The sequence below is a fragment of the Branchiostoma lanceolatum genome, chromosome 16, assembly GCF_035083965.1.
Source record: "Branchiostoma lanceolatum isolate klBraLanc5 chromosome 16, klBraLanc5.hap2, whole genome shotgun sequence".
In the NCBI taxonomy this organism is placed as follows: domain Eukaryota; kingdom Metazoa; phylum Chordata; class Leptocardii; order Amphioxiformes; family Branchiostomatidae; genus Branchiostoma; species Branchiostoma lanceolatum.
Window position 1 is genome coordinate 11112212 of NC_089737.1, and position 27522 is coordinate 11139733.

The following is a 27522-nucleotide window of genomic DNA, read 5'->3' on the forward strand; positions in this document are numbered from 1 at the left end:
GAGAGACAGACACACACACACCTAAATATATACATACATGTACACAGTTACAGTATACATACATACAACATATATATGTAGCCTGTCGTCCGGCCTTGTTGGCTTTGACACGCTCCCAACGTCCGCTAGCAGCCAACATACAACATACATATTCATACTGGAATTACTAACTGTGTCTACAACTATAGTAGGACGTACAAATGTAACAAGCTACAAACTGCCAAAACGTATTTGTAAAAGACAGATACAACATAGAATATCATGACAAAAGCATTCGTCTGTTCTTCGGATAGTTAGTATTTATTCTCTGATAGTGAATATTTCAAAATATTGTTTTAAAAGATTTGTGAATATGATTAAGAGAATGGAAGGAATAATACAACTTTTTTTCTTCAATTTTTGACTCATTGTACTGATTTAAATATTCAAAGATATTCACTCCAAAACTTAGGCACTGTTTTACCAAAAGTTGCAATATTGGCAATATAAATAGAGAGCATGTACCTATTTGATATTTATGTATACATAGTTTTGCTACATGCTGGGCGATAATTAAATACAGCAACCATTTAGCTATTTAGAATGATAATAGACTAATGAAGCAATGAACTACTTACAGGAATTGGGATACATGGAGGTCCGGTAAGGTTGGTTTGTCATGATGGTAGAAAAGTACAACATGATATGAAACTAAGGTGTGGCAAGTTTTGAGCTTTTCAAACCGTCTTGACCTGGAGATACTCCATGCCAATATCTGTACAGTTAACATGCTTTATTTGTGTAGTTTTTGCTTGACATTTTTATAGATGAATTTTCTGTTGGTTTATGTGACACATTGACAAAAACGTGTGTCTACTTTCCCACATGAACAACATCAGAATACCTTGATGTTTTGGGTCCAGTGAAACTAGGGAATGAATTGCTACATAACCGGGATTTTTCCACAATTTCTTTTCCTAACCATTCTCAATCCTCAGCAGAAAACTTAGTGTCTCTGTAGAATTGTATTAGCTCTAAAATGTGACCAATGTGGCCGAAATTTATGATATTTTGATACATTAGAAATTACAAGAAGCTTAAATCTAAGTAACCTGTACATATTTCATAGAACTTCTAAGTAATAATGCACACTCTTTGGTTTTAGTAACAAAACAATCGATGTACAAGCTAGGAAAAGTCGTACCACCATTAAATGATGTAGGATTCTAAGATTTAGTAAACGTTATATGTCATTTGTAAAATTTCTCATATATTACAACAATGATAATAAGTGGTAAGCAATATAAAATAACATAGTCTTTGCGTCTTAGCTTTATACTTCTACATAGTGTACATGTTTTGCTCCATAAATCATTTGCTGGTCTTCTGTTCTGTACACAAAAATGCAGCATCAATGATGCCACCACATTAATTGTACGAAGTTGCTATGCTGAAGTTCTGTCCTCTTCAAATATTATAGACATTCAATATCAAACGTTCATTGATTTAATAAGTTGTTGTCAAAATCCTGATTTAGAAAAAAATCAGGATGATTTTAATTCATCACGAAGGCACCAATCAATAAAGCATCCATCGAATGCTGCATGTACATGATCATGTATCCATACCCATTGCCAGTGGGATTTTTTCAACAACTTTTAGACAACTGTCTCAAAAGCTAGTAGTATTCATCCACAATGTCGTTGCTCAAATTTGACTCATCTAAGATTTAAGAAAAGAAGATAGGTTCTTTATTTTCTAATCAGGTCACCCTGCTATGAGGTTATACAATCTTGCACCCTCCTCCGGACAAACTATTTCCATCTCCCTCTTGGTCAGCCCGTGGAGTCGGTCAGCATCTAGACCCTGGAAGGCGTCAATACTGGACCTGCTGAACCCGTGCTTCTTCATCCACTTGGCTACTTCTTTTGGTGATAAACTCTTATCAAGCGCTGCTGTAAGGAAGAGATTATATATACGGTAAGCTTCTTGTTGTAGTCCAACAATTTACGTCGATGAAGGTTAGACATCCAGGTAATAAGATATGCCAAATAACTGTTCCTTATTGACAGGCAAATGGAAAAAATCATATAAAATCTTATCAAAGTCATATCCAGTTGATTGAGTTATCAAGCGTAGTCCAACAGCTTGTTAGGATATCACCATTGCCGATGATAACAAGGTCAACACAACAATGAAGCTTGTCAAACGTTAACAATGGAAAAGGGGGCATAGGTCATCTTGCTCGACTGTTGCCCGCATGAAAAGTTTTAAGGATCACTGGTATTCTTTTAACTTTCTTGCTTGATTGCTTCATTTGCATATCGCCTGAGGTATGACGCGCCGTGCATTTGTACGATTCAGTTAACTTGAATCTTACGTTACATAAAGTAACTAGAAGGGCATACTTTCACAGCGAACAATAAGATTAGCTCGAGGTTCTACAGTAATGGAGCAATGAACCGTATTGCCAAAATTATAGCCTAGCTTTCAAGGGCAACTTTTTGATACATGGGTGATAGAACATTTAGGCACAGGAACAAAAAGTGCGCTGCCATTCAACTTCATTGAGTATTTAGTGAAATTCGTCCTTGGATCTTAAAACCCAAGGATTGGCTATCTTCCATTTGTCTCAATTTAGAAGACGAGGCACGGTTGCTATTCAAATTTCGTACAATGTCTCATTTTTTAAGAACTCATATGTTGAAAAAGTACTTACAAGCTCGGTTTTTGTGTTTCAAATCAGCCACCACTGCCTCAGGAGATTTATAATGATTCCAACTGCAAGACAATAATAAAAACATTGTTAGGGTGACTAACAATACTGGATAGAACATGATAATGATATTTATGATAAAAACACTCTCTAAGACTGTGATTGGACATTATTGGAATTTTATTATTATCAAATAAAACCTTTCCCTGTTAGCGGTTCTTTTCTTTCACAATAGAGTTTATATCAGAAATCTTTGCTGACACAACAAAGTACAGCGACTTTCATAAGGTCTACTAAATCTATACATAAAACAGTCAAGTGGATACAAATCAATTAACCTATACATAAATGTATATGAACCGATATGAGTAAGTGAATATGTTGAGTCCAGCGTATCATTTACACAATTGGTTCTAGGGTCTAGACATTCTTTGATAATTTAATATAATGAACTATATAGGAATGAACATCGTGGGAGGGAAAGATACAATCATGCAATTCACGGAGGATACGGTTGAGCATAAAACCGCTCATAAATGTACGACAATTCCTCGCCCACGATGTTTGTGAAACACGAGTATGTTTGTACAGTTTAGATGACCCCCAGGGTAGACTTTATCTGTTTCAATCAGCATCAGCCCTAGTCATTGTCTGCACACAAAAGTTACCATAATATATAGAAGACCTACTAATGTCTGGCATACAGTACTGATTAAGCCCTCCTAATATATCTCAACAGTATCCCAGTGGGAAGAAGTTTCGCTTGATCTTTTCACATTTTCTGACAACAGTACAGGGATTGCTGTAACTACTAGACACCTAGTGTGCGACATAATAAGATGATTGCGCCTGTCATTATGGCCGAAGATCTATTTACAAAGAAAGCGACAAAGGGTGACTAAGCACATCAAAGCTTTTATATAATCCTCAAACCTATTTCAAAACTACACTTTACACAGATGTATACTGGGTGTACAGTGAGCTACATGGCAGTGTGCTTAATAGCCTTGCTGAAGTTGTTTCTCCGAGTGTAAACAGAGCTTTTGTAATGGTAACATACCAGACTTTGGGTGTGGTGTGACATACACGCTAACCTGTCATTACATGTGTTAAGAGAATACTACAAGAACACAGCTTTATGGGCTACAAACTCTGGACAACAAAGGGCGTATTTCATTGGAGACTGGATTTTATGGACGTGTATAGCTGAAGTGATCGTTTGCTATCTCAGGTCATTGGCATTTCACTGTAAAGGCAATGACCGTGTATGTGAGTGTAGACATATTTGAAGCTAGCTGGGACGAATCAGATTCATTTGAAGCTTTGGTAGGAAGAGGGCTAAGAATATGGGTTGTATTCATTTTGCTAGAAAGTACGTTTCAAGTCCCAAACTATGTTTATATGTTTTTCTTCTAATGTTCGGTGTGAGCCGCATGTAACCTAGCAAAGGTAGTTCACCTGAATAAATTGTACGTGGGCCTATCAAGTTTATTGTTCATTTCAGGCTCAATCACTGCGGCCCATATTGACAAACACATACAATTAGGCAGACGCATCTAAAACATATTGGTAAATATTCACAGTTGGTTGTATACCTAAAAAAAGAATAGTATCATCAGGCCATCAAGTGAATGGTAAGTGAGATAAAATCTACTCTACTCACTTTTCTCGTTTTGGTCTTGCTGCAGAAGGTTTGTCTGTGTTTATCCATACCGCCGTCCAGGAACTGTCTGTTGCAACACTGTCAGTGTCTGGTTCTCTCTGCAAGGTCATCGATGAAAACAGACAAGCGTTAAAATCAGTTCAACAAGTTCCCATCAGCAAGCAAATAAAAAGATCTTAATTTCAAGTTTCTGAAGCAGGCGTTAACTGTAACTTCTCCCCCACACAGACAGTCCAAAAAACAACAACAGTGGATTGCTTATTCCTTGACAAAGACTGTGCTGTGCGGTGCTGTGCGGTTGAAAATGTGAGTAAATCCAATTCTTGTGTTGGAAATTACAGTTCAAACTTTTTCCAGAATTACTTCTACCAACACAAATGGACTTTCAAGCTAATCTCAAATATGTTATTGCTCACATATCTATTTCAAAGTCGCTAATTATCTGTAGCTTCAGGCCACCTAAAATTGATTGTCCCGCCGGATGTCACCATTGAAGTGTGAATTGTACTTGCGGGCAAATCTACAACTGGATTCTCATAAACGTAGACAACGTCCGGTTTTCCACTTCTAAAACTTTGCAGGGGGGAACATGTGTAATATCGTAGAAAGTTTCTCACCAGAAGTATAAAGAAATCGTGCTGTCAAAATTACAGAGGTCATCTTCAATCAGAAAGGTGCAATAGGTCAAAGCTAGTGGAAATGATTGCCGGGGGTTTTCATAGTTGGTCCTTTTGTCATGCCGCACGTACATTCATGTTTAAAGAAGATTGAAGGCCTTTAACCCAGAGGCATAACCTGGCAAAGGTGAACGTACCGGCGTATTACTAGCATCTGCAGAATAGACCTTCTGCCATTTTCCCAAATCCAATCATAACAACAGTGCAGTCATCGTAGTGACGATAACGTGGTATAAAATTTCAACTATTGGAACGATAGAAATGGAAACTTTTGAAGAGGTTAGACACACCTCAAAAAGCCCGAAAAAGATTAATCACGATTCTTTAGTAATTTTACAGCAGTCGTGACGAGACGAAAATATCATAAATTCATATCTTCTTATCTGTTTCGGGCAGTTTAGTCACAAATGTCGACTCCATTATGGAGAAATTTCGCGTGACTACCCAAAAGGTGTGGTAGGACGGCATGGCAATGTTAATTGGTCGCCCAAGGCATTCCTCTGCTCAGGAATGCACACTTACACCTTGGCCACCTGACTATCTGATAAATCTATTCATATCTGTCAGTGTCTGATATTTGTCTAATGAATATTCCTGTGTTGATCTGTCTTGGCTTACATATAGATTTGTATATTACTAATTTTTGTTTACTATATAACTGTATAGCTCGATTTCTAAGTCTCTCTCTCTCTATATATATATATATAATTCTATCTATCTATCTATATATATATATCATAAGGTCAACAAAACCATGGGAAATTATGACACGGATAGATGATGCAGCAAACATTATTTACCAGAAACTAATAAGATAAGAAATAAAAGTAGCTTACCGCTTCAAATGTTTTGGGATCAACTTTCCATCTGAAAATAACAAGAAAGAAGTTATAAAGCAATTCATTTATAGCTGGTTCATATGCATAGTGATTCGAGGTATCTTTTATATTATTGGTGACAGTGAAATAAGCTGTGAATGAATGAATGGTTTGCAGTTCTTTTTATGCCTCAGCAGACAATCACATCTGACAAGGTCGCCATACAGGTCGGTTACGTGTGGCTGGGGATAATCAAAATGGCCTAAATGGGCGTGTCTGAGACATGTCAAACAAATATGATTTGACTGCATATAAACGTTGACATGCGTCATAGATGATAACATCCATGTCAATTATATATTCCTACGTTGACGGCTTACGTTCAATTATGTACTGAAGGTAGGTGTTGATTTTTACATAAACACAGTAGTATACATTAGTGATTGTAAATGTAGTAAGATATCACATTCTTATATGATTGTTATTGTACTTCTGGTTTTATCACCATGACCTGTAATCAGCTTGTAAGAGCATAAACGTTTAACGCACAACAAATGTATTTCATTCATAAATAAAATAGATGACAAATATTCATCACAGTAGTATTGAAAACGTGTCGATCAAGTCTATGGTACCTTCTCCATCTTTTGTCCTCCTCATCATCTTCGTCGTCTAGTGACAGCGATGCCAAACTGTGGGTTGTCGAAGATTGCCGACTGTAGTAATCGGAGCCTATCGTGCTGAACTTCTCCCCGAAGTTCTTCGTGACCGTGTGGACGCCCGTGCTCTGCTCCTCTGATGACGTCTCGTCGTGGTAGTCGAATAAAACGTCGTCTTTGCTACCTCTTCGCCTTGACGGACTAGGTCTCTGTAACTTCAGGAAGACGACCGTTAAAATTTTATTTCAAGGCTTAAGTAGCTGTCTGACGACAGTAACTGATGCTTATTTTTTTTTTTTGAGTCTAGATGAATTGTATACGATAGGACTAAAATACGCCAAAAACAGTTACTCAAGCAACTGGTTAAACTTTGAAATGTTCAAAATGTTGAAATTTTATCCAGTTGCTTGAGTGACTTTTTTTGCCTATCTTATTGTCTAGATGTCTAACCTTTATCAACGATATGACTAAAAGTCTGTTTTGCCTCAAAAGCAACAAGACTGTTGCCAGCAGAGTATTTTTCATAAAGAATACTATAATATAAATGTAAGAATACTGACTGTACTGTGGTTGAGCGATTTAAAGAGATACGTGATGTATACTATTCTAAATGGTGCAATCAACTGGCAAATTAGATGATGGCACGAGAGAATTTAAAGGTCACTCGATGGGCATTTAACTGTAACCTTCAGATCACTGGTACATTTTTATCATTCTATTAGATATCTAACGCTCTTGCTCTCTTGCTTCTGTTCAAAGCGGCACTATATAACGATAACAAAAAGGCGTTACCAAGTTCTATCTTGGATATATAAAAGTCTGTCTTAAGATGCAGAGATCTTTAAGATTACCTGTTGAACTGGTCTCTCTATCCGGTCGTTATAGTGCCACGCTGGTGCATACATCTCTGGCTTATGTCCTACTGCGCCTTCACTGTAAACACAAGAAAAATATCATAAATGCTGGTCTTATCTTTAAAGTATACATAATGTTTTCCATACCGTATCATTGCTAGTGTTTGATACATGAATGTTGCCGTGTTTCAGTGCAATTTGCCGTTGTTACGATTTGAATATATAATGGCATATCATGTGATATTGTTAAAATAACGTTGTAAAACCTTTAGCAATGACGTCAAGATTCAGAAATAAGTATGTCTTGTCAAGAAGATGGGCGGTTGAATAGAAATTCAATGTAAAATGCATTTTGAACGAAGTATGGCACACAGTGGGATATTGGATATAAGCTAGTAATCATCAGCATACTGCCATAACAGTTTTTACCATACAGAGGAGAAGAGCGATATTAACATGTTGTCTGTGCTAATTCACCCTATAATCAGAGGTCAGTGCCCTCTTTGGTAGCAAAAACAAAAACAAAACAAAAGACATGTCTACATACTAAACGTAGATGACACGACAGGGGCTCAGAGACTTATTCTCTCACCCTCCGGCTATTGCACAAAATATTTGGACATTGAAAGTTTGTACATGTAAATCGAATCAAATTATTATTGATAATGAACGGCTCTGTCTCATAAGAATATAAAGTACTGTGTACATGTAGATATGTCTGCAGATTGTTGTGAAGATTCTAAATGCATTTCATACTGTTGCAACTATCTTCTAAAGTTAAGCCCATAACAACCTGTGAGGTCAATACGTGTCAAAACAAGTTAGATCATTGGAACAAATTACAACACAACTCATCAACATCTGTCGTTTGACAAACTCCAGACCAGACTATTTTACTGTGGACGATTATCCCTAAAGTTTGGACATATTTCTAACAGTGTATACACAGATGTATATCTTAAGCGCTGATGAGACTTTCTTCTATAACCGTGAGAAAGTCTATAGATGTCTTTGTAACGTTGGCCCCTAGATCTCAACATTATCACTTCTTCTATTCCTCCTTCTACCGCTTTGTCTGGCGAGTGGCATCGAATGGCCGAAGATCTAGGCTAACGGATGCGAAATCAAGACTTCCCTCACTCCACGCAGGTGTGAAAATGGGTATGTGACTTCGGTTGGGGAGATAAAAGGCGGTGGAAGGAGAGGGGTGGGCCAAAACCATCCCCAAGACACCATGGATAACAACCTACTGTCCCTACGGCCTCAAAAAGGCTGCGGACCTACCTCTGTTTACTGCTTTGTCGTACCGAGGAGATTGAAATTGGTCTTACCTTGGAGTTGTCCAAGCAGATCCTAAAGATTGCCACAGCTGCATCTCTCTTGACGACAGACAGTTTTGCAACAGTTTTGTGGCAGCTGGCGTTAACATGGGTTCAAGCACCAAGGGTGCAGTCCTCTCTATTACTCCGTTGTGAACTTTCAACGCTGCCAGCAATGAAAACAGCGTGTGGACCAACTCAGGTGCGTTCGGCTGCATAATGTACTCCCGCAGTCTCCCAAGCATGTTCAACGCGTGCTTGATCTTCACCAGTAACCGCTCGTAGTCCGAAGCGTGATTCGCGCTTCCCTGGGGAAATCCTTCGGGTGTCCTAGACTTCACCCTCGGTATCATGACCGGTAGGTGGGACTGTTTTACATTCCTTCCCCATCTGTCCCCCAGCTTTAGCCTGTTCACCATGGTCTCTACCTCATCAAATACATTGTCTAACGTTTGCAGTTCCTTTTGTACTTCCAGGGCTTTCGGATGGGAGTGTACCGGGCTGATGAGGTAGTCTTGTCCCCTCTGTCCTGGTGGAGGGTGTCCAGGGGCAGGGTGGCTGTCGGAAACCACCAGCTTCCCTCCGTCCCGAACCACCGGCCAGTATCCAACGTGGTCTTTCCCATCTTGGCGTATCATAATGAGATACCGCCTTCCCTGCAGAAACAATACCACAAAAACTGTCAATTTAAAACTTAAAGACAAAATTCTTCAACTTAGACCATGGTGATAACCTTTGCCACTGGCAGAGAATCATCAGACAAAACACAAAAAAGAACTGCTGCCTTATAGCTGCTAAAGGTATAGATACATACAATGGTCTTTCACACCATAACAATATCAAAGCGGCTGGCTTTGTTGTGGACTACCAAATAGAAAGAACTCACTGTGATATTTCTACAGCAAATAGTTTTTGTTCCAACCTACATTTTCAGAGGAGCCTGCAGCAAGTTTCCGTCTCGTGGCAATCGAACCTTTTGATCTGTGAAGTCTTTTGTTTCGGACGGCCGATGTGACATTTGGTACGGTAGAACAAACATACCAATAGACAAAAAGGTCAGAGAAATTTAGACTTCCAGCATAGCTATAGCAGCTGTATAATCTTGAGTCCTGAGGCTCCTGAAAATTACCTATATTTAATCCAACTCTTTTTGTTTGCACTCTGCGCTTCTTTGAAGTCGTTTCATGAATGAATGGATGGATTTTATGCCATATGACTGAGAGTGCACTGACTGAAGCGAGTATGAAAGGCATTTCTTTGCCATTACAGAAAAGGGTGTGACCAAGGCGTAGGCACGTTGGACTCAGGAAGGAATGACCTGTAAAACTGCTTGTAATCTTCCCACACCCTGTCCACAGCTGACGTGGAATGTGCAAATTGCAGATGACCTAGTTTGAGGATAAACCCGCACCAGGTACTAGGTTTAGTAATCATCGTCTCGATGCAATATATGAAACTACCATTCAAAATCATCCGCTTGACGTCACAGTTTACACCATTACTTCCGCTGTTAACGGCGTATACCCAGGTTACCAGGTAAACTAAGAATAACACACTTCTGTTGAACATAACCGTACTCATTTAGGAGTCTTTGTTTCGGGGAAAGCAAGCTATTAGACTTCGTAAGCACCACTATAGTGGATAACACACTTGTTTCATTCCCGCAACTTTTCTCACTTCAGACATGTTGTAAAATAAAGGAAGTCTATTCCAGTCACCATCTTTATTCCTCTATGAGAGAGCGAATGCCCTATGCGGTTCCCAATCCAATGTAGCCATTGCAGGACACGACAGGAAATAGGTTACTGGCAATTATGGACATCTAAGTACTTTGTAACAGCCTTGCCTACCTTCACCCTATTGTATTGTGTAACGTAATTTGTGTCGAACAGAAAGAAAACATGTGCAGAGCAGTTCCTGTAAGTTGCTCTAGTAGTTGGATTCGATGGCAATATTGGTGCCCAGCTAGCTGTATTCATATTCATTGTCATAGACATATAGATGTATATATATGTCACAAAGCATTGCTTGTGCAGTATCTATCTACTCTATCTTCAAAGTAGATATCTATCTACGTGGCAACCTTGATGGTTATGATCAACTATCACATACTACATATTGCAACTGAATGTGTAGATTTCTTTGTTTATGTAATGCTAGTATGCCGATGCGCTGGTACACTAAACATTCATGATGGTGAAGCAGCATCAATGGTCACGCTGACGATGAAAGCTTTTGTTCCAAAATACTAATCTGTATCTCCCTCTGTGGACACTAAAACACCTGGTGTGACGTCCAGGAAGGCGTCAGTATAACGATTGTATCGCTAGGTTAACAGTTTCCTGTTATCCAAACATCACAAACAATGCTCCGCATTCCTCAAAACATCCTTTTCACATACTATGAGAAAGGTTGCCGGACCACCTACACAATAGTATAGACAAAGAACACCACTTCGCTACATTACTAGGGCACAGGAGCCCGAAATAAACATTTTTGGTTTGAAAATGGCCAAAAATGCAATAAAGTTGATTCCGAGCAGAATTTGAGATACCTCCATCCATTAGTGTTAAGAATACATTCAAGTACAAGTGTGCAAAATTTGGTGCTTTTAGTAAAATTTGCACAATTGTTCAGCTATCCCGCTGGACTTCGATCTCACTTAATGTATGTATGTTCCAGAAATACCCTGCCTTACCTTGGAAACGTGGGAAGTATTCTAACACTGTCTCCTTCTGTCACATCTGACAGAGCTTTGACCCAGTTTCTACCAGTACCATTTGTCAAAGATAATCACTACCTGTAGTCTACCCTTGGAATGGTATCTGAGTAACACATAAACATTGCTCAATGTAGCCATTATATGAGATAAGGTATCAAATGACCAATAGAATATAAGTCAAAGTTGTTACTGAAACAGCTGTTTTCACCATCACGGAATGAGAAAAACTGCTCGCATGGCACATTTATCTAGGGCAAGGTTGTGATGCAAGAAGCCGTGTGAACATAATCTTTGTTTTGTCCACTTTACCTATTTTGAGACACATGGACGTATAGTTATTATAATATAACTTTTTTGTACTTGTAGTACGTTTGTTTCTACATCTTGGGGTGGTAAAACTATCAACGCTGACGTCGCACAAGAAAGTCAGACAAAAACTACTATAAACTTTTCAATTTCAGATTTCAAAGTGGCTACCACTCGTAATGTGTTTCCAGTTGAACACGTTCATACGTAATTGACGGTAAATTAGCTGTAATCGTGGAGAAGAATTTATGTACTTTCAACTAATGATTTGTTCGGCGCCGATTGTATGATAACCTGGTTTTTGACCATGCTTAATGACAGTGATTTGCCCGCACTGGTTGTTTCATCTGTACAGTCATACACCGCTCCACGTGGGGCTTCCGTAGTGGGCCAATGAAAAGCCGGTCTTATCCCTTAGCCGGTCTAATCCTTTGTGACTTAAGTAACTTAACCTGACATTGTATCTCCATTGTTGTACTACATACCATCGCGCTACGCAGCAACTACGAATTACATGGCAGACAAGAACACGCTTACGTCATTGTTCTGGTAGAGTCTTTGTGAAAGAGATACACTACCTTAGCCTTGACTGCTTGCATACGTGGTAGAGTTAGATAATATAGACATAGCAAACAATATGACTCAGTCTGATGAAATGTTCAAAAGATCTGCCTGACGCCATCTTTGATGAATCCATTGTCAAGAAGCTTACCAATGGCCATCACATAAAAGTTCAAGTTTTCAAACGATATTCTTCAGAGGTCGTCCCAGATAAAATGATGCCAAATGTAAAAATCATAGTAACTGACTGTAGTAACTGACCTTCTGTAGTAAATGTAGGGCATCACCATGTGCCCTTTTCAGTATCCTTCTAATCTCCAAGCAGATCTATCGGTGACAAAGACTTACCAAAGGGCGTTCCTTTTCCCAGTTGGATATGGTCTTTGCCACCGATAGATCTGCTTGGAGATTACATCCTACACCTGTTACATTACTATTCACGAACTCAATTCAAGTACAAGACTACATACAAAAAGACCCATTTGTAAAGTTCCTCTCCTTGCAAATGGGGAACATACAACCATTCATGCAGATGTGTGGCAGGTCATCATCAAATATGGTCGGAAACTTTTAAGTACTAGCTATAGATACGGTTTTTAAAGGCAAGACTTGGCGACAGAACCTGAGATATAGACCTGAAATCCATCGAGTACCGAATGCCAATTAACACCTGCACCCACAGAATGCAGTTCTCACGAGATTTGGTTGTGTGACGTGGAAGATTGATGACTGGGATGTCAGCAGAGGTCACATACCTGTGACAATGGCTGTTGCTACGTCACGAGCAAGACGGGCTACCATTGGCCAATTGGGACGCCGTGTAGGGATTATTGGTGAGCAAAACAATGTTCGTCCAATTTTAGATTGTAGGACGTGGTTGAAATTCCGATGAAGGCAAGATGAATATCGAAAAAATGTTTGCCAACTATATATATACTGTTGTGAAATGTGTGTGCTTGTTGCACAGGGATTGTTCATGAGTCATTTTTAACTAGATAGAAGACATGCCAGACAATTCATTGTATGTGATTTCTGGTACATGTTAAAGTGTTTTTCTCGTGTGTACATCTAGGTTTCTGTATTTGCTAGTGTACAGTTAAGTTCTGCTGCCAGAATATTTACGTTGAATTTTTTGCCATCTATAACTACAAATAGGCGTTCAGATCAACAGGCATCTCCATTAATAGCATGAAAGTGCATCTGTGGTGTAAATAACATTATTAGTTACTATTGAAATTAACTATACCAAAAATGTAAAGGTTGGGGCTTATCCGAGTTTTCGTCAGTCTTGTCTACGGAATGGTCCAGTATAACCGAAAACCGGCAAGTCCCAAACTTTATGCTGTGTTTTTATTGTAAAGTTCAATAGTTAGTCACAAGGACCCCCTTCCTCATAAAAAGTTTTCTCTTGATCAGTCAGCGTGGGAGAAAGTTTGAGAAGCATTCCCACTACACTATCGGAACAACTATGGCGTTGTGTTCACTACCTTAGAATGTCATGCCATGCCCCCAGGCAACTTTAGAGCTCTAGACCCAAAGTGTTCGAACACATCTTAAACTTGCGGATCGGAAGAATTTTACCAAACTTAACGTTTTCTACCATATCTGTTCACAACGCTGTAATTTTAATCTGATAGGAAAGCAGACCTAGTGGAAGTGTTCCGTCGCTAGTCAACTGAATGGACGTGTTTTTCTAGGGCCAAGCCGCACCCACCTTTAGTTTAATGTCTCTCGGCGCACTGCCATACCCCTGATCCGTTGTACCGTCCTCCCTTTCTAGGTTCATGGTTTAGTCTACCTCTGTGAATGCTGCATACAGAATCCCCGTAACGTCTAACGACTGCAACAATGTTGGTACCGGCACAACGCTTGTCGAAGCGACCGCGCTTCTTTGGACGTGTTGTCCCCAGGATGATTTTGGCCTCGGGAATACTTTAGTGCCTGTCACGGCCTTACTTCAAAGACTTAATTGTAGGTGTGTCCGACGATCAAAGTGACCTCTGCAGGGTCGTCCACTTACGTAGTGCCCTTTTTTTTAATGACATCACAGCCAGCCACTAGATGCTGTTTCGTGCAGAATTATTATTATAACTTCTCAGCGATCTACTTGTTTACGTAGTTATTCAATCTGCAGTTTTGGGTAATCTTTAAGTTTGCAACACACCCTTCCACTTGGGCAGTGCCCTTTTATTGTGACGTCACAGACACAAGGTGCTGTTTCGTGCAACACTTCGGTTACCAATTCTCGTTTATTGTTATTCAAGGTATAGTTTTGTGTGATCTTTAAGTTTGCAACACACCCTGTTTTAGGAAAGGAAACCACCATTAATGAGTATTTATTGTGGGAAACCCTGTTATCTGGTCCCAGATCTCACCTATGAGACATTTTCAAAAGGTTACCGCCCAACTTAGTTTAAAGTACATTTGTATGTCACACCGAATAAGCAAGAAAAGGAAAAGACTACATTTTACTACCCTTTGAACACAAACGAAGTGTTCAGTTCTGGACAGGTGGCGAGGATTTGTGAGTGTGCACGCGAAGCCGGCGTGATACTCCGTGTGAAGCGCCGGGGTGTGCAAAACCTGCCAGGCCGCCCAATTATTGAAATATTCCGTCCGCCATAATTGGTTACCCACTCAACCGCGGCGTGCAACTTCAACAGATTGCTACTTTTTAGTCTGTGAAGCTAAATCATAATGACGACTGTTTATCATTAAAGGTAGTGGCTTGGTAATGGCCTGCTCTTCACTTAACGCGACGACTATAAAGTTTTATGAAGTAGATAAGAGTGAAAAACGCAACAAAGTGCGGTTTAAAAGGGCGTAACCAAGTGAAGATGTATACAACCTGAAGTAATGAAATTACACGCAAAGACGAAGCCCTCCCCCCCTCTGACCATCTCTATGCCGGAATTCCTTCAATACAAATTCTTTGTACAAATACACTCTATTCCAACCCAAGCCCAACATATATGGCTTCTGAGAAGAGCCTAATTGTGGCTTCGCCTGAAGCAAGAAGATTTGATTAAACCTCATTGTCTGTAGCAAACAAAATTTACGTACGAATAAGATCATAATAGCCAAGTACCATTGACTTAGTAGCGAACACAAACAGCTGCTGTGAACTGTATGACTTGGGTTCATGTATTCAATGCCAGAAATAAATAGGTTTTAGTTACTAACATCAACATTTAGAAACGATACATGCTTATAAGTGATAGGATGGCCTAAAATGGGTGCATTTCTACAATGTAAACTATGCTAAAGAACACATTGTCTCGGCTTAATAAAGCACACAAAGCAACCGTCCGCTAGCACAAAAAAGACTTGCAAGGCGAAGAAATGTTAAGTATCCCATTAATATGTTCAACCAGGTGTTTTTAATGCAGTATTGTACTTTTTGTCCCAGAAAGTATTATACCTGATTGAGAAATAGCCCCCAGTCGCGCGGACAGCGAAGCAAAACATCTTCAAACGACTCCGAATATTTCTAGTCAGAAAAACAGACGTATAGAGTTACGAACCTTCTCTGTCTTCATGTAGGAGAACATGGGTGTGTGAGATACATTGCCCTCTGTGATGAAGAACGCTGGGAATGTAACTATTGGCACTCCTTGCGAAGGGAACTTGTTTCTGCTAACTTTTCCCTCGAAAGTTGTAGAACCTTCAGCACAAAGTATCCTTCCTTCCTCACGTATTACGAATAAGGCCTTCTAGGAGAACTCCACAAAAAATGGCGATTTCTGTGCATATCGTCACGTAATAGCGTCCATGGGAGGCCGAGTGACTAAAACAAGGGTTGTGACGCCCAGAAGGAGTGACCTTTTCGAACTATGACGTTTCAAGATGGCGGCGTGACGTCACTGCTTGATCTACGAGTTGTCAGACAGGAGCATTATTTAAGATACACCTGTTTTTAGTCATTATAGGGTCTGGGCTAAGATTCAATCGTCTGACGGTTCCTCCTGCATACTATGTACTGATAACAAATAAATTCATTTGAAAAAACGTTTTTAAACTTGATGATGGATTATTAATTTTTTTTCTTATTTTTTTGCAACTTGCAGTTGGTTACTAGTACACAATTATTTACGTCAGTTTGGCGTTTTGTTCCTCAAGATATAAGCAAAAAATGGTCCAGAAAGAAGATGACAAAGAGGCTTAGGAAACATGTACAGTATCAATTTCAGTCAACCGCCTTAAAAATGTGTCACCTAAGGAATGTGAGTCAACTATGAGGGGGTGGGGATTTATGTTTCTACTGGTAACGTTACGAGAAAAGTGATCCCAAAACTTTTATTAAAAGGAAGAACAATTTTTGTCTATGCATGTGGTTTCCAAAACACTAACTAAGCTAAAAGAAAATGGCTATTTCATGGCAAATTTCAAACACTACTTGCTATTCATTCTTGTTTAAAGGAACCCGGATACTCCTGGTTTGTCCAATTCTTATTCATGTGCCTGAGGCTAGGGTGTGTCGACGGAAATAAGAACCGTATAATCAGAGGAAACCGTGCGTTGCTCATCAACATACGGACTGAAAGTCATCTACTGTAATCATAAGACAAGCAGACACACAACTTTCAAGATAATGATGATGATGGTGTCTCGGACAAGACGACGAATGAGTCAAAAGCATTGCCAACATGATAGACATTTTCACCACAACCGACACGGCCTGTCCCTAGATAGTAGTTATCATGTAAGGCGCGGCCACATTCCTCGTACGTTCCTTTTGTTGTCGTAAGGTTTTAAAAGAAGGTTAGACAGAAACTAGCCTCCATAGCAGGCTCTCTGTGCCTTTTTTGGGCTTATAACACACTTTTTTGACTGGGTCGTTTGTGCAGCCGGCCCGTAACCATTTGGTCCGTATCAATTTTTACCAGGCCAAATGGTTCCGGACTGGCTGCACAAAGGATCCAGTACAAAAAGGAGTCCTCAGCAAAAAGTCTATTGTAAGCCCCAAAAAGGACACAGAGAGCCTGATATGGAGGCTAGACTGAAACGACCGTCAACAAATCAATATCTACAACAGTTTCCCGATACAATCCAACTGAATGTTGTACTGCACACCTCCGACTGACCAAAGAATATACTAAATTTGTCGCAAACCTTCAAAGACTTCGAGGTGTGCTGTCGTTTATTTTTGAGGGAGTGCTGCTTCATGTTTTTCAAACATGGGCCAGGTATTGTAGCGCCAGGGGAGATAGCTTGTGCGGTATAGGCACACCTAAACGATCACCCCCGACATTATCTAGAGATCACGGTCCATGTCAAGTCAAGTCAAGTCAAATCAAATGAAAGCTTATTGCACAACTCCCCAAAATTGCCGGGGCTCCCTGAAGTCTGCGGAGGAGGCTACCGTGAATCTCCCGCACGACAAGTGTTACCAGGCGATTTGTCACTACAAGCAGTTGCGTCAGCCGAACTAATGGGCCATCCGTCCTTGAGAATTCTCTAATTGCTTGCAAAATTGGGTACTTTTCTTTCCGCCAGTGCAACTAACGCGAAAGATGTAAGAACGACCATATTTTCTGCTCAGTGGCGGTTGAGCACTGCTGTTAGAGAGAAAGGGAACAAAAATACCGTAACAGGCTTGGAAATTAAATAGTCCGCAAAGAAAAGTACCGAAATAGTTCAAAGCCTGAATTGAGACTTTTGCCGCTGAATTGTGTTGGATGAACTATGGAAAAGAAAGCTGCTCTGGAAAAGTAGAACATTTGGCTTGGCAGTAATTATATTGTAATTATCGCAATGTCTGGGAGCGATGTCATTTCAATCATAAGGAGGTAAACAAGTCATCCATCAATAGTAGTAGAAGTAGTTGTGTAAGAAGACTGACAGTTATTCATTCATTGATGGTATTACCTGATCTCCAAGCAGATCTAGCGGTGGTAAAGACCGTATCCAACTGGCAAAAGGTGTTTTCATAGACTTGGGCGGCTATAAAAACTATTTGCCACCGCTAGATCTGCTTGGAGATTAGGTATTACCACGTTATCTACGGTTCTCGAAATTTCTACCCCAATTTGAAGAGACTCATTGGTGACTATCTCTTTCAGAGTAAGGTAACTCTTTCAGAGGCGACGCCTGGCGGAAAGAAAGCCCACCCTACAAAGTTATGTAGGATTAGAAATATTGTACTTGTGCTTGCAGCCACCAAGTAAAAGCAACAATGCTTTTCTGTCCAAAACTAATAGCGTGTAGCAAGATTGGGTATCAACCGGCTCGGTGGTCTCAATGAAAATTTATAAGGGACGTTCAAAAAGTCCCTCGTTCGGGAAAATAGGGCATAACCCAAATTCCGAGGCGCGAAGTCTTTTATCAATGTCTACTGAAACTCAAATAATTGTGATTATTTCTTTGCAGGAGACGTAGTTTTGAAATCTAATAGGTAAGGGACAAGGACAACGCGGTATGTGCGGAAGGATTTAGTGATTAGGGGATGTGAGTATCGCTTGAGGGTGCTAAGGCCCCGTGACATCTGGGGCGACATTGAGGTTGACCCGCACAACTCTGGTTGTAGCTCAAGAATTCCTGGACTTTCTCTGTCTCTCACATAATGTTTGCAATGATATGGCACACTGTAGTTGAGTTTGGGAGGCCACTGATGGAAGAATTCATAGTTTTGCCCTGGATTTGGTTCCTTCTTGAATTCAAAGTTTTTGAACGACCCTGCTAGTAGGGTTAGTTGGAAAACGTTACATACCCATCCGAAAATAATTTCATCAGGTTGGTAGAATATAGGATATGGGAGATTCTTTGTACACAACCAGGTAATCTCACCTGCTAACGTTTCGGTGTCTGTCAGACACCTTCTTCAGAGCTTCTGACTGGAGTACCTACATCGGCTACTTATAGCGGTGAGAAGCAGTACTCCAGTCAGAAGCTGAAGAAGGTGTCTGACAGACACCGAAACGTTAGCATGTGAGATTACCTGGTTGTGTACAAAGAATCTCCCATATCCGTTACATACCCATGTTACAGAGCCTTAATCGCGACAACTTGCAAAGTTTTAAACCCATATTAAGCTCATAACTATATACACTGACGAACGCATACGTACAGGGGAACGAATCCCGACAGTATTTCATCTGGACGGCCAGAATCGGAGCGAGGTATACATCATAACATAAACCATATTGTGAACACAACATTGTCAGTAAAAAGGACGGCAAACCATTATCACTCCAGCAATCGCTGAGCTCTACAACCATTATAGGTATAAGTATGAGATAACCTAACCAGAACTTCGCTCATGACTTACCCTGTTAGCTTCTCCCGCACCGACATTGCTGTACTGGACACCGACGTCAAGAAAGGGGTTGACAAAATCCATACTCAACTTCTGTAGCTCTCTAACTGAAGTACACACCGTGGGTTAGCGCCACAAAAAACACCACACCCAAATACCTATCTCTGGAAGAGTTCAAAGGCTCTTGAGGGGAAGGTCTTTCATTATAAAGGCCGTTCAACTCAGACTGTTTACACCTTATCTAAGATTGTCGTTTTGTACATCAACAGTCTTGACGTACATACACGTAGCTAAAAGCCTTGCAGTTGATCAAAGTATGCATGTGACACATGTACAGTTTGATGATAGATACCCTTTCTAAGGTGTGGACAGTTCTAATTGTAGATGTTGTTGATGATTTCTATAATGGGTGTGGTGTTCCAAGTTTAGAAAGCCAATAACAACAACGTGGCACACGTACGCGCGTCACCAGATGATTAACCCATGTACGTCAATGACTTTTGTTGGATAACGGTTGGAGTTAGATGTAATCTCACACTTATGACGTCCCCAAGGGCAGGTACAAAAATTACTGAAGGTACGCTCAACGCAATATTTCCTGAAAGGTAACAATGCCCACGTGTTTCTTATTCTACTAGAGTGCGATTACAAATTTAAAATCCAGTGTGGTGACGTTATAGAAAGCCCTTGACCATATACTTAAGAATATATTTTTCTGGTGTTACTGTGCATGTTGGAAATGAACTGAACCAATATTGAATTGATTTATTTCTAATTCTTCGTCCCTTCGTCCCTTCCTTTTTTGATTTATCTATTGCATCTTTCATAGGATAACCGCACTGGATGGAGGGAACTAGTCCATGGCCTATGCCCAATGATGAGCGGTATGCCCACGTAAGTAAGTAAGTAAGGCGCATCTAAGCACGACAAAAGAAGAGAACCATTTATGTTAATTAAAATCTCAACTATTCATAAATAAAGAAATGACTTTATTTGTAAGAACCCTAGCTTTCTAAGGCGAGCCCAGGGACAGATGATGCCAGGTGTTCGTCCATATCGCCTCCTCTTAGGCGTGAATGGAAATGTCGCACTTCAAAGTAATCCATCCTAAGAACTTGGTAATGCTTCTTTTACAAGGAGATCAAACGTAAGGACCTACCCTTCCAGTTTGAATGTCAAATAAATAGGATTTCACGTGACTTTTCGAGATCAGCCGGACCCAGATTTGGGTTGGGCATAGCATGCAATCGTTGTTAGTAAGCCGCTAGGGGGCCCAAACTTACATCACTTGCTCCCTGCCCGAAGAGCTATCCACCACTAAAAAATCATGAACTTGGCAGTTGCAGAAGATTTGACCACAAACTTTGAAGTTCCACTGCAGTATCGTAACTAGCCGCTTGGAGACCCATTATCGGACTTAAGTATACCCTTTTTGGGGAATTATTTTCTGCCGTTTAAGACCTTCGGGCTTCGGATAAACCAATCAGAAGTTTATATATCGCTGTTAGAAAATAATGCAACAGTAACAAGGTCACACGCCAGGGGCCCAAAACCTTGACCTTTGTCTTCTCAGCACATATACCGCATACCAGATACTATCTACAATCTATCCAGAGGTTCTAAAGTTATGCTGACCCAAAATTTCAGAAAACACAAACAGACAACACGCAGACAGACAGACACACACACAGACACACCAAAAACATCCGTTTTCCCTTGAGGTAACAAAGTACTGACATTGATATATCTGCATATTCTCCAAGCAGAGGTTTCGATCGGAGGGGGGGGGGGTAGTAGTGGCCGGGATCTTTAACGTCTTTCTCACTGAGTAAGACGTTAAAAATCACGGCCATAACATGTATGCCGTATCAGGAAAACCAGGTCATGTCGTAACGCACCAGTTCTTGGAAGCTAACGCTACATGTACTTATGATTACTGAAGGGCATGGTGATATCGACTTTTATAGACAATAGCCCTTCACACACCGTGGCGTAACTCTGAAATATTTGATAAGTTTGATAGTATCTTTGACGGACTCAATGTGTGCCTGTATTCAAATACACAGATCTAGAGTAGACGACTAAAATTCTATTTAACACGACCACACCCCTTCCTCCCAAACAGTAACCTACTCAGAAGGAACACAGTTACCTTTTTCTTGACTAGTCCATCCCTAACACCTGGTGACCAGTTAAAGTATAAACTCATCTTGGCCTTTGTAGTCAGACAGTCACCTGTGTACTCTGATGGACAGTTTTTTGTCTCCTCGCCTCTGGTTAGAAAATCGCTGTCAATGGCATTGTAGAGGTCTAGACGTTGAGACCTACTTTACAAATCAGGTCGCTGCAAAAGTAGTCAGACTAGTTTTTAGATTAACAGATTGTTGATCATTCAAAATTTGAATTTCGATTTACGTTGGCCCAACGCTAACCCTCGATCACGGATAGTTCAAGAAGCCATCGTTGTCCGTGTTATCAAATTGCATATCAAACAAAATATCCCTTTATGCTTTGTGTGCAACAAAAACTGATGCCTTGCAGGATTTTGGTCACGTTTCGGTAGTCACTACCTTCTCAGAAATGGATGTGGTGCAGAAATGAGTCGGTAGGTGTGTAGTCTGAAGTCACGAACTGTCCATCATGAAAAGGAGAAGCAGGTTGACCTATTACTGGCATACATGTATCCACGCCAAACTTTCCATGTTGTACTCCTGCTAGGCCAATATATATATATATATACATTTTATATATATAATGCTATGACTAGTTTTTAATAGTCACAAGGGGGGGGGGGGGGTAACAGAAGGACTACCTCTGAAGATTATGGGATTATATATGACCTGTACAGATTTTGATAATTCAATTTTCTCCACGTTGGCCTAACAGTAACCTTTCAACACTAACTGATTGTTCAAGAAGCCATCGTTGTCTGTGTTATCAAGTTGCATATCAAGCAATGAATATCCCTCTCTGCTTTATGTGCAACAAAAACTGATGACCCACAAAGATGTCTTGCAGGATTTTGGTCACGTTTTGGTAGTCACTATCTGAGCTGGTATTAGATACTTATTAGTTGGTACGTCGACCAGTTTATTAGTCATTTTGTACATCATGCATAGTCTGGACATTTTCCTTCTCTCCTCGAGTGACGTCCACCTGTATCTGTATCTATATAGCCGGTATAACCGCCATTCGGCGTAACACACCAGCTTCGCAGGCACGCGGCGCGACAGCAGCTGGTTATATTACGCCGAACGACCTGTCACTTCTAACCTTCGCATATCTCACTGCATGCATTGTTTAAAGCTATCTAATGAGGATGCTTCCACTGTACTTGGTTGTAACGAGTTCCACTCTACGATCGTTCTAGGAAAATACGAATTTTTAAACACATCAATCCTAGGTTGAAAAGTCTGGTACTTAAAGGCATGGCTATTTCTTGTCCTTTTCTGAGCTGGTATTAGATGTCTTCTGAGAAATGGACGTACCAAAATGATGAGTGGGTATAGGTATGCAGTCTGAAATCATGAACTGTCCATCATGTAAAATAGAAGCAGATTGGCGCATCATTTGCATATCCATTGACTAGCTGTCTTTGTTGCACTCCTATTTCATGCTAGTCATAACAATGTGAAACGTACTATTCCATGGATCCATTATCATTTAATTATGCATTGAGTAATGCTGTTAAATCACACACTAGTATAGATAGTTCGTAGTTGTTAATAATCCATGTTATTTGCAAAACATATGCAATGTACCTGATGATGCAATTATTGTGTAATAAACTTTTACTTTAATTTTTAAGATCTTTTTGATGTGACAGTTGATGTAGAGAGAATAGGCTACGTACGGTCAGTAGTAACATTTCGAAGTTAGCATATTCATATGTCAACACAAAATACGTAACACAGATTCTGCGACACAGGCCGTTATTGGAATGTAGAGTATTGGCACGCTTTGTCCTTGTATTGCTGTAGGATATATTTCCCGTCACACTGCGATTCGTGTTATTTGTTTAATGGTGATGTATAATGTCGCGTATCGCTTGCGGCAGTCCTTAGGTCCCTTCTTGGAAGGGTCTTAAAATAGGGGGGTTGTCGCTACGGGATGTTTCTTTCTATGGAACGCCGTGAGGCGAATCAAGGCGTCCCTGAATCTGTTTCATTTCGTGTTTTTTTTCGTTTCTCGTTGAAATCTAAGACTAAAGACAGTAAAAAAAAAATGCTAGCAGTGTTAGTATTGCTGAAGTCAAGTTTCTCAGCTGTGAACGATAGACGAACATCATCAGTGGCTAACATAGTAGTAACAAAATAATATCATAGTTTTTTTAAGTGTCATGATCATTCCATAACTCAGCAATCGATCGATACCCAAGATTATGCAGACACATATTTCTTCCTAGTGTGTTTTATGATAACATCAATTAAACAAATCCCTATCAATTGACCAACTAAATGCTTGGAAATAACTCTAGCACTTCGATGAAGGTTAGACATCTAGGTAATAAGATACGCCAAATAGCAGTTACGCAAGCAACTCAAACAAGCAGTTACTCAAGCATTATGTTTCCAAAATCATATCCATTTGTTGTTTTACACTTTGCCCTGTGGTATTTAGAGGGAAAATGTCGTATATCGTTTGTTTTGTCAAGTTTGTTTATCTTGTATGTGATTAATACTGGATATCATCATGTATCTTTAGAGCAAGGTTAGTGCTGCGTACCTAAACCCCGGACCTGATCCGGACTGGACCTAACGTTTTGGTTCATGTCCAAAAAACCTAAACGTCTGGAAACAAGTCCGGACTTGAAACAAAACGTCTCTCGCTTGTACTCTTCATTTTTTGTTTTAAACCACTTTAAATCTTCCTTAGATAGTGAAATTTGCAATGAAAAATATGAAAACAGCGCTGTTTTTGTGTCAACAACTGAAATTTTGCGTTAAGTACTCACTGTATATAATTTCGCATATATAATTTTCAAGTTGCATGTAAAATATATGCCAATATGCAAATTTGCATGTAACAAGAAAAAACATATATTTTAGCACACATATGCCAACTGAATCTGAACCTCTGGATCTGAATCCGGACCTGAAATTAACGCGGGTTTAGGTATACAGCACTAAGCATGGTGAGTTCAAAAGCACTTCGGTGAAGGTTAGTCATCTAGGTAATAAGATACACCAAATAGCAATTACTCAAGCAACTCAAACAAGCAGTTACTCAAGCAAGTTTCCAAAATCATATCTATTTGCTTGAACTCTAGCGCCTCTTTCCACACTCCGTGGCCCTGCATATGCCTTATCCATCACCAATAATATGATATCAGTTTCACATCAATTTGTTGTTCTACACTTTGCCCTGTGATATTTAGAGGAAAAAATATTGTATATCGTTTGTTTTGTCAAGTTTGTTTATCTTGTATGTGATTAATACTGGATATCATCATGTATCTTTAGAGCATGGGCTGCATGGTGACTTCAAAGCTCCCCCTCCCCACCTACGGTCATTAGATGTACAACTGCGAGAGATGATGCACGTCATCTGTAAGTAATGTGTCACGATTTTAATCATTAATCACTGATCATTACCTTCGCTGCGAAGGTGATTTAATGGTTTTCGGTAGCGTTTGTGTGCATATATGTCTGTATGTAATTTCAATCACCGTGTTGCATATATTCATATGCAATTCGACACCGCGTACTTCAACATGTATTTCTAACTCGCACAATAGCTAGTTGTTTCTTTTAAAAGTAGCTGACGTTAAACCTTTCTTTTATATTCAAACTATCTGTAGCGATTCGATGTTTTGAACTCTCACCAGTTTTGACGTTAAACCTTTCTTTTATATTTAAACTATCTATAGCGATTCGATGTTTGGAATTCTTACCAGTTTTAGGAAGATTTCATACAACCCAGCGACCCCCCTCGCGCGCCTACGCTACATTTTCGCACGTCAAAACATTATTGTCATGCGTATATCACGTGAACTTCACGTACTGCTCAGCGTTGTTGGAATATAGTGACTTTCTTAGTGTCTGTTGCAAGCATCCCGCACGGCTATTTTTCATCTTATCGGGGCCAGGTTCTTTGACGCGTATCTGCTACCAAGCAGATACGGTCCCCAAGCAGATACGCATAGATTGGACGGCAATTGGTAGCGCTACGTTAGATGGGTAGGGCTCGGAAAAACGAAGGTCAAGGTCGATAATGGGCCTCCTAGAGGCTTTCTAAGGTATCGCAGTGGAACTTTTCGATATCAAGTGTCCTGGACATGCTGATGATTTTATATGTAGATAGATCTTGGGACTTGAGTAAGTGGCGTAAGGGCTCCCTAGTGGCTTGTTTTTGTAATAAAATACGTTTGCGTATCTAGTTGCTACTTTCTCAAAGTGTATCGTCACATAAAATGACTTCATATGCATGGTCGGTGGAAGGAGAGGGATGGACTCCACCTTCCAATACCACACACGTCTTTAGTAAGACCAAACCTTGAATATGCTGCAACAGTATAGGATCCATACACGAAGAAAGACAAGGATAAACTGGAGATGGTGCAGAACCAAGCTGCCAGATTCTGCACGAACAACTTAACTATGACAGGGGTGCTAGTGTCACCAAAATGAAAACAGATCTGCAGTGGATGTCACTTGAAGACAGAAGAAAAATATCCAGGCTTTGCACGATTTACAAAATGACTAATAAACCCGTGGACGTACCGACTAATGTGTATCTAAAGTATCTAACACCAGCTTAGAAGAGGACATGAAATAGTCATACGTTTAAGTACCAGAGTTATCAACCAAAGATTGATGTGTTCAAAAATTTCCCCGAGAACCATTATAGAATGGAACTCGATGTTACCAAGTACCAGTGTAGGAACATCTTCAAATAGCTTTAAGGAAGGTTACAGTCCAGTGTAATATGACCAGTTGTTGCGCGCCGCGTGCCTGCTAAGCTGATGTGTTACGCCGCGCCGAAGGGCATTTATACCGGCTATACAGATACAGAAACCCCTAGACACAGTGGATAACAACCCACTGCACCGACGATCTCAATAAGGCTATGGAGCTACTTTATGGTATAGAAAACTGTGTAATGGATATTAGTTTGTTTGTTTGTTTGTTTGTTTGTTTGTTTAACAATGTTTACTGATCCGTCCTGCTGTTGGCATTGGGCAAAAGAGAAGAACATACTATGCTTCTGCTAAATACCAGCTTGATACAGTTATTTCCATGCGTTCATATTGTCAGACAACTTTGAAGACCTGTTCTAGATCCGATTCGTCAACATGTGCTGATCTGTGTCTCAAACCAAACCTCTTGAGAATTAAAGAATGCAAAACTTATTTGCCACACCTAGAAACTCCAAAACCCGTCTAGCTACATCTCACATGTGTCCCACAGTCTACAACTAACTACAACCAGCCTTCTGGTGTTGTGTAACTTACTTATCATCTTTACAAATTTAGAGTTTTACAATCTATTGGAATGACAACTGTCCTTTTGCTGCATGCCAACAGAAGGAACTACTCCTCCAGGAGAGGGGAATACAGTGCATAAACGACAATCGACACACAAATATCATAAAATCAAAGTAACATACGATGAATTCAAACTATCAACAAAGCAGTGATATAATATAATGATGATTTTTGCCGGTTCACTTACCTAAATGCCTCCGCTGCGCTTGTCAGTCATTGAACCTTACTTACTGGAATCGCTCATTCGGACGAACTTACAGGGCAATTATTCCACTGGCCAAAGTTGTCTGTGAGAGTGCGAACGCCGCCTGAGTTTTGTAGCGTACCGATCCGCGATTCTCCCCGGCTACCATAGCGTCCTGTGCCGCCCGGCTAGCCGCTGTCCATGCCGGTAGACGTGCGAACTAGTTATCGGACTAAAACCACGTTTGTGAAGTCAGAACACAGACATTGCGGCAGTCGTAAAATGTACGGCAAGCCGGCGGGTGAAGACTTCTGATGGACGAG

At 40.2% G+C, this 27522-nt stretch overlaps 1 protein-coding gene across 5 annotated transcripts; it reads right to left on the bottom strand.

Moving 5' to 3' along the window:
- Nucleotides 1–277: 277 nt before the first annotated feature.
- Nucleotides 278–27522, bottom strand: LOC136421447 (epidermal growth factor receptor kinase substrate 8-like protein 1). Of its 5 annotated transcripts, none has more exons than XM_066408763.1 (8): nt 27203–27522; nt 8698–9341; nt 7364–7445; nt 6489–6727; nt 5872–5902; nt 4359–4456; nt 2699–2760; nt 278–1934 (listed from the first exon to the last, which is right to left on the bottom strand). In XM_066408763.1, exons 2-8 carry the CDS (start codon nt 9321–9323, stop codon nt 1747–1749), a joined length of 1326 nt encoding a protein of 441 aa, XP_066264860.1. In that variant the 5' UTR covers nt 9324–9341; nt 27203–27522; the 3' UTR covers nt 278–1746. The 5 variants fall into 5 exon arrangements, with proteins under 5 accessions (XP_066264860.1, XP_066264858.1, XP_066264856.1 ...); XM_066408761.1 differs by lacking the exon at nt 27203–27522 and adding an exon at nt 19542–19673 and having other exon boundaries at nt 278–1931; XM_066408759.1 differs by lacking the exon at nt 27203–27522 and adding an exon at nt 19542–19673.